At 46.1% G+C, this 8,729-nt stretch overlaps 1 protein-coding gene across 1 annotated transcript; it reads left to right on the top strand.

Annotated features, from left to right (window-relative positions):
• Positions 1-4,436: 4,436 nt before the first annotated feature.
• LOC143187318 (uncharacterized) lies at positions 4,437-5,266 on the top strand. The gene is made up of 2 exons (XM_076391444.1): positions 4,437-4,869; positions 4,935-5,266. Exons 1-2 carry the CDS (start codon positions 4,437-4,439, stop codon positions 5,264-5,266), a joined length of 765 nt encoding a protein of 254 aa, XP_076247559.1.
• Positions 5,267-8,729: the final 3,463 nt, after the last annotated feature.

Below are 8,729 nucleotides of genomic sequence, written 5' to 3'. Positions count from 1 at the left end.
GTCGAGCTTGTACCCAATGGTTCCAAGAATTAGTTTCTCGGCGGCACATCTCAAACGAGGTAGTGGGGATAGACGAAACGCCTCTCGTCCGCAACATTACTATATATTCTGTTATATCCGGCCTTCACCTGGTCCCCTTTTTCGCTGTCAATAAGCGAGAAATGCTGATGCATTTCACAACATTGTTATGAACGATTATAACCGACACCGCCGAGTTGATGCAACAAAACAATGCGTAATCGTTTTCCGTTTGTTTATTACGAAGAATGATCCAAAAAAGTGAAGTCTCATGCTTTCCAAGTGATACCCCAAATTTATTGATTGACATTTCGATGTGAATAATTTAATTATCAGCTTGCAGTTTAAGTTATAATGAGACCTGCTTCGCGAAGTTCTTCGATAATCGATAGAAACTCGTTGTCGTGTGAGGTGTTACCCGCTTGACGCGATGCTTCTAACAAACGCAGACGATCTACTAATTCATTTCGATCATCCCAATGTATATAATCGATTTGGTTATTGTTTACTGTCATAGCATCTGGTATCTGCTTGTTAACTGTTATAACATTTGATGCAGCAAGTTTAAGTCCTCTACCTGTTCGACTTTTAATTGTTCGAGCAAGTAGAGGAGCAATTATATGTTTTTATACTTGTATACTTTATTACCCATTATTGGGCTTTGAGAGTTATGATCGCGCTTGTGTGCACTGCTTGCCATCAATATGCTCTTGTATTTTTGCTTATCAGTATCAGTGTACACTGCATGGTCAGGAATTCTCATAAAAATTAATTCATATAAATCTGGTATTCCAATATATTTTACACCATCTATAAATATATTATCGTCCTTGTCTATACTGAATATTTTGTCACCAAGCATTGCATCATTATCTTAGAAATGTACACCATATACGTAATCTATGGCCGTATTTTTATCACTACTTAAAAGTGCACCCATGTATTTGATACCTAATGGGCCAAAATAACTGTGAAGTGTTTCTTGACCTTCGGATGTCTGTAGCTGCTGTCTAGTAGATGTTAGAATCGATTCATTAGTAGTTTCAAAAACTTCATCATCGATAGTCGGCGATTGTACCACCGGATCCACTGATATAGAAGAAGTCGATGACTTGGTTCGTACAGCATTTTTTCGTTTTGACTGAATTGGCGTAGAGGTCATGAATGATTTATCCGATGAATGTTTCCGTTTTATATTATTCACTTTTAATTGTACAGGTGTTAATGAACTAGGTAATTTGAACTAGGTAATAATGATTCATCAGCTTCCATTGCAGAGACATTTTTCACAATCTGTTCATCAGCTTCCATTGTAGAAGTATTTTCCACAATCTGCTTCAAGGGATCGACAAGTGGTTTAAAATATCTGTTCAATGCAGCATCTTCATCCATCTTGCCTGTTTTCAAAGCTCGATATTTTTTGCGAATAGATTCACATGTGTTAGCAATTTCCTTTGCAATTCTCTCACGGTCCTTAATATCTTGACTATCAATCATTGTTTGAACAGAAACGTTGCTCTGACACGGCGCGAGAATTAACAATTGATTGTATTATGGTATTGAAAATTCATTAAATCCTCTCCTGTAACGTCCATTAAACATCGAGCTATCCTTATCAATCACAACAAAACCATACTTATGTTGCCAACAACTACGACACAATGCTTTAAAATCATTAAAAGACATGTCCGTATTTACATGATCATTATATACATGTTTTAAGTTAGCACCTTCTTGTTTAAACAAAATCAATAGATTCTCATTATCGCGTATAAGATGTTTGGGAATTTTTGCATACGTTTGACAGAGATAGAAACAGTCTACCTTTGAATGTCTCCCCATTGCAAAATACTCTCTTATCGTATCTTGTTTGTCACATGCTACGTCATCAAAAATAAAAATTGAATTTGGAAGCGATTCCTCTGGTGAAATAACATCCCAATTATTTGAAAATTTAAAATAACCAATTTCATCTATCGATGCCAATAAATTCTCCAAATACTGATATTTCGGCTGCTGCAGGGACTTTGAATACACATAGACATTCTCAAATCGTACACCATAAGGGCTTTCTAATAAACTTATTAACACATTGGTCTTCCCACAATTGGATGGACCACAAATAATCCCACGTATAGTGTTTGGTAACATATTACCATGTCTGTTCTTGCCAATTATTTGAATTCTATTGTCGAAATTTTTTACATGTATAATCATTGGTTGTCTCACGAACTGCATGTTTTCAAGATTCTGATACATACGCATTCATGTCGCTCTTATATATGCATGCATCAAATTAAAATTTGTTCAGTAGTCGAAATGTTTCTCATCATATCAGATGACATCAACATTCATGATTTAACCTCAGCACCACTGATTAAAAACTGTAGTGAATGTCTTCGGCAGAAGTAAAAGCTGGTGGTAGGTTTTTGAATCGAGCAATAAACGCTCTTCCCATTGAATTGCATATTCCTGGATATCAATTTTGTGGTCCAGGAACTCATCTTTCGAAGCGATTATCAAGAGGTGATTCAGGCATCAATCCCTTGGATGCTGCATGTCGTGAGCACGATATTGCATATTCGCATAGTAACAATCTAGGTGAGAGACATACAGCTGACGATATACTCGCTGACAAAGCGCAAAAACGTATCACTGCAAGAGATTCGACTCTGAGTGAAAAAGCTGCAGCTGCAGCAGTTTGGGCTGCTATGAAAACTAAGACGAAACTTGAAATGGGAATGAAAACAAAAAATAAATGTAAAAATAAGACTGGAACAAAAAGAAAGCGGATACTTCCAATTGCAAAACGTGGTGGTATTTTACCTATTTTACCATTGTTAGGTGTTCTGGGCTCATTAGTTGGAGGGGCAGCGGGGGTAGCTAAGGCGATAAATGATAAAAAGGTTGCGCATCGTCAACTGGAAGAAATGCAACGTCACAATCGAGCTATGGAAGGGCGTGGAGTTTATCTCGCTCCATATAAGCGTGGCCGAGGCATGCTGAATAAGAAAAAAAAAAAAAAACGTCAAAAAGGCGCTAAGTATGCCCATAGGCGTAACAACTGATATACAATTAAGGGAACTCGCCAAATGTATGCATATTCCATTCTTTAGAGGTGTTTATATGCGCAATGCTTTACCATCAAATGGCGTACATCGAAATGAGAGTGGTATCATAAATTTGGACAATGCCGAAGGACCTGGCACACATTGGGTAGCTTACGCAAAAAGAGCACATCGAGCTATATATTTTGATAGTTTTGGCAACCTTCGACCACCTAAAGAATTAATAGATTATCTTCAGAAAGATGTCGTGAAAATTTAATACAATTACACACCTTATCAACACTACAATCAACAAAATTGTAGCCAATTGTGTCTACAATTTCTAAAAACGGTTGATAGCAAATTTAAACGTTGAATCTTTGCAATCGTAATTCCGTATGAATTGAGCTGTTTCTTAAAGCATGTCGATAACATTTACATTAAGTGGTAAGAGTAGCATTCTGGCGGTAAGCTATTTTCCGCCTATAGATTTGAGTAATGATACTTATGAGCTTGATCTAACAGCTTTTGAAACATATAATACGATACCAAATGTGAATTCATTCAATAACACATTTTACTTTGATGATGATGATAAAGCAATAGTGATTCCCAATGGATCGTGTGAGTTGTATGCAATAAGAAAGTATCTAAATCGTGCAATTATGCAGACTACTCCTCATTCTAATAATTATACAAAAACAGATGTATCTAAAATGAATATCAACTATGACATTAATGATGATGATGATGATGATAACAATGTCTATGATAATTTATTAATTCGGGCTAATAACAATACCATGAAGAATGAAATAAAGTGTGCTTATCGAATAAATTTTACCAAACCTAACAACATTGGTTCATTGTTAGGATTCTCATCCACTCGCGTTTTGAAACCACATGAGTGGTATGAATCGGATAGCCCAATTAATATTATGGATGTAAACATTATTCGAGTAGAATGCAATATAACTGCTGGCGCATACAACAATGATAAGTGTGCACATACGATACATGAATTTTCCCCCAACGTACCACCAGGATATAAAATATCTGAAACACCTGCTCAAGTCATTTACCTTCCAATCATTGCATGGAACATTACGGACCTAACAATACGTATTATAGATCAGACTGGACGATTAATTGATTTTCGTGGAGAAGAAATTACTGTAAGGTTACACGTACGGCGACGTCGATAATACATGTATTGCATGTAAATGAGATGCTTGTATTGAACGAAACACAGCATCAAAAAACGTTTTCTCTTATAAATAAAGCTGCATACAACATTAAGGTCTCCCTTAAATACATTGAAAAGAAAAAAAGAGAGAAGCTAAGTGCAGTGAATATCGCATTTATAAAATTATGAAGAATGCTGGATGGAACATTAGATGGAACGATGAGAAGAATGTAAAATACCATTTCAATTTTTGCGTACCACTAAAAATTTTATTGGGATTTTGTGAAGATTATAAACACATAGTAATTAATGCTCGTCACGAGTTAATTTTAATACGATCACGCAATGATAACAATTGTCTTGTAGGATCTTCAATGCTAGAACCTGAAATCGAATTATTTAAAGTACAATGGCGCATACCGCATGTGATATTGAATGATATTACTAAACTATCATTACTACGTGCTTTAGAAAGTGGACGAAATCTGAGCATGTGTTTTCGTTCGTGGGATCTGTATGAGTATCCTCTGTTACAAAACACGACTAAGCATTCTTGGTCTGTTAAAACGGCTACACAATTGGAAAAGCCGCGATATGTAATTTTTGCTTTGCAAACTGGTAAAAAAAATATAATGAGTGAAAATGCTACAAAATATAATGAGTGAAAATTTATCTCAATTCAGAATTTTATCCATATGACGATCTAAACATTGACTTCATCAGAAATAAATATGCTCTTTTGTATAACATGTATATACATTTTTCTAAGACATATTACGGATGTAGCAATAGACAAGCGTTTCTAACGATTGATGAATTTCTACAACATGGTCCTCTCGTGGTGATTGATTGTTCGCACCAAAATGATTCAATCAAGAACAGTACTGTAGATGTGCGTATAGAATTTGATTGTGGCGAAAATATTCCCGCAAATACTACAGCTTATTGTCTTATTGTACATGATCGTGTAATCGAGTACAATCCCTTAACAAATATTGTACGCAAAATGAACTAATAAAATAAGCGCAAAAACATGTATTTTGAACTATTCAATTATTAACTTTAAATGTTTAAGAGAAATTGCATGATATATGTATTCATTTTATCAACGCATATGTTTGTTTTTTTTTTCTTTCCCTCCCACATTTCTTTCAAGATAATAGTAATAATGATTTAATAATAATTAATAATTTAATTGTTGTTCAATAGAATTCGATTGTTATTTAATAACAATTTGAAGTATAACATTAATCATAATAAATCATTGTATGATATGGTTTAATTGCTATTTGATATGTAGTTCAATCATGGTTCGATGTAGTTCGATGTGGTACAATCATGGTTCAGTTGAGGTTCGGTGCGGCGGGGACACGAGGGCTGGAAGGGTCTCGTCCGGGCACGTCTGCCTTGGCGAGAACTCCAATGGAGCTGATGTTCTACCAACACCCTGACGAGCTTGCTCGCCAGGTGAGGGGAATTTCGGCGAAGTTGGGGGCCCGACTGGCTCAAGACCACTCACCGCACCTCCACGTGGGGTCCCTGGACCTCCGCCCCAGTAGTTGGTACTCGCTTGCGAGTGCCAATTTGCTGGACACGGAGGACGAACGCGGTGAGCTGGCAACGGGATGGAACATCGACGACGACTTTGGCACGTAAGACGGGCGCTTAGGGTACGGGCCCACCCGCAAGAGGGTATCGGACATGCGAGATGACGACTAAAGGTATTAACGTTTACGGTGCAGGGGGCGTCGGATCCCCCAGTACCGACGCGGATGAGAGTGGCCGACCGGGCTCCCCCGCGTCGTCATCCATCAACCGGCAGAACGCTGTGGTAGACCACCAGGCCACAGCGTTCAGCTCTACTACTGGTGAAGAGGCGTCCGGGTCAGGCAGATCGTCTGTCCCGGCGTCTACTTCGAAGACTAACGCACCCAGGGTCGTTAGTGAGGTGACCCTCGCGCACCCTGTGGTGCGCTTAGAGCGGCTGCCGGGACCGAGTTCCGGCCGCAGCTGCAAAAAGTCTCCATGGAGATCCGCGTCAGCCGGCGTAACGGACGACGACGGTTGGGATTCCGCCAGCTCGGCGGGTTCCATTCGGTCCGTCCGGCTGCCTCGGGCCCCGCGGCCCACAGCAAAGAAACGCGGTCGACCCCCAACTACAGGGGAGTACGTCGGCCTCGCGGAAGCTAAGCGTCAGCTAGTCCAGCTGACGCTGCAGGAACGACAGCTAAGGGAGGAGGCTGAAGTGGAAGACCCCGCGGTTCTGGCTCCACCGATATCGAGGTTCTGCAAGCCCATCCGCGAGGACGACCTCGCAGAGCAAATGCGTCACGCTCCGTCGACGGATCTCGGTGCTCGCATTTTTGAGAGCTCCGAAGCGATTTTAAAGGTGGCGAGATGCTCGAATAACATCAAAGGCACGATGGTGCGGCAGCTGCGCCTGGCCGCAATCACCATCCGCCAGGCCGCGGTGGAACAAGCAAAGCGGTCAAGAATAACAGACCGAGAGGCCGAGCTCGAGCGGACGGTCGCGACGCTCAGCACGCGCGTCGCCGAGCTCGAGGTGCGACTTATGGGCCGCACTTCCCCGGCCCGCCGCGCTTCGCCGCCGAGGGAAAAAACTACTCCGGCCGCGCCACCTCCACCACCGCTGCCGCGGTCTCCAACGCCACCGACTCCTCCAACACCGAGGGTCCTAAGGCAGCGCCCTGCCAACCGCGGGTCATCTGGGTCATCTGGCCCACCACCAGACCCGCCTCGTCAGGACCCCCTCGCCGGCGTTGAGGGCCTCATTCGCCGCCTCTGCGGCGAAATGGAGGAGCGGCTCGCGGCCCGCTTTGGCGCGCCGCCTCCATCATTACATCCATCCGACGCACGCGGCCCGGCGAGCTACGCCGCTACCACGCGTGCGCGTCCTGCGCACACGCCGCGCGACTCACCGCGCCCCGCTCCAGCTGCAGCACCTGCGCGGCCACCTGCGGCACTCCCGCGGCCACCTGCGGCCGCACCCGCTACAGGGGGGGTGACCGCTACGCAGAAGAGGCGAGCGAGGCGGCAAAGGAAGAAAGAAAGAGAGGCGACAGACCGTAGGGCCGCTGTTCTTCCAGCTGCGACCCGCCGCGCCGCCCCTCCTGACGCTCGCCGTGCGGCCCATCCGGTCGCTCGCACTGCACCACCCACGGAAGCACCGAAGAAGAAGGAAGCAAAGCAGCCCGCTGCGGCCCCGTTGAGGGCCCGCAGCCAGCGCCACGGCAAGGCCGCAACGACCGCACGACCACCTCAGGCCGGTCAAAAACCTACCTCCTCCGACACCTGGTCAAAGGTAGTCGGCAGGAAGGAGAGGCGGAAGACTGCGGCCGCGGAGCGAGTACGTGCTGCTCCCGCGCCACCAGCCAGTGCGCCCAAGAAGGCGCCGCGCGTACGTCCGCCCCGCGCACCGAAAAGGGCAGCGGTCAGCCTGGCCCTGCCGCCTGACAGCGCCATGACCTCAGCGTAGGTCATGGCGCGCGCGGTGGCGGGCGTACGCCTCCAGGACGTCGGTATAACCGACCTTAAATATCGAAAGGGCCGCACGGGGTCATCCATTCTGGAGGTCCCCGGCCCAGAAAGCGCGCTCTGCGCAGATCGCCTCAGTGAGAGGCTCATAGAAGTATTCCGCGGCACGGACGTCAAAGTGTCCAGGCCCGTAAAATGTGCCGAAGCGCGCATAAGCGGCCTGGACGAGTCCGTGACCGCGGAGGCGGTGGCGGCCGCCGTAGCAGGCATCGCCGGTTGCCGCACCGAAGAAGTGCGCACCGGCATTGTCCGCCGATCCGCGTCCGGGCTGGGCACCGTTTGGCTTAGGTGTCCAGTCGCGGCCATGAACAAACTCATGGCCGCCGGACGCATACGGGTCGGTTGGACATCGGCCCGGGTCGAGGCGCTGGCTGCGCGTCCCCAGCGATGCTTCAAATGCCTGGAGCTGGGGCACGTGCAGCAGAGGTGCCCCACAGAGGCAGACCGCCGCGGCAGGTGCTACACATGCGGTAGCACCGAGCACATGGCGCGGCAATGCACGGCATCGCCGAAATGCCCGGTCTGCACTGACCTGGGCCGCCCAGCCAACCATCGGCTGGGCGCAAAAGCCTGCGCGCCGCCACCGCCGCGACGAGGGAGGAAACCTCCCCCAACAACCGGGGCGTCCGGCCAAGTTGGTCCGGCCGCCTCGGCAACGAGGGATAAGCCACCGCAGCAAGCGCAAGCGGAACCACGGGCACCAGCGCCCGAACCGACGGAAGAAGGATCCGGCCGTGGGGAGGCCATGGAAACGGCCTAAAATTCACCCCCACGGCCAAAATCCTCCAGGCCAACCTCAACCACTCGGCCGCGTCGCAGGACTTACTGCAGCAGACGTTGGCCGAGCTTGGTGTGGGGTTGGCAGTCGCGGCGGAGCCATACAGGGTACTCGACCGCCCAAATTGGGCGGGAGATGCCCTCGG

The sequence above is a fragment of the Calliopsis andreniformis genome, chromosome 2 (assembly GCF_051401765.1).
Source record: "Calliopsis andreniformis isolate RMS-2024a chromosome 2, iyCalAndr_principal, whole genome shotgun sequence".
Classification (NCBI taxonomy): domain Eukaryota; kingdom Metazoa; phylum Arthropoda; class Insecta; order Hymenoptera; family Andrenidae; genus Calliopsis; species Calliopsis andreniformis.
This window is presented reverse-complemented; position numbering and strand designations above follow the sequence as displayed.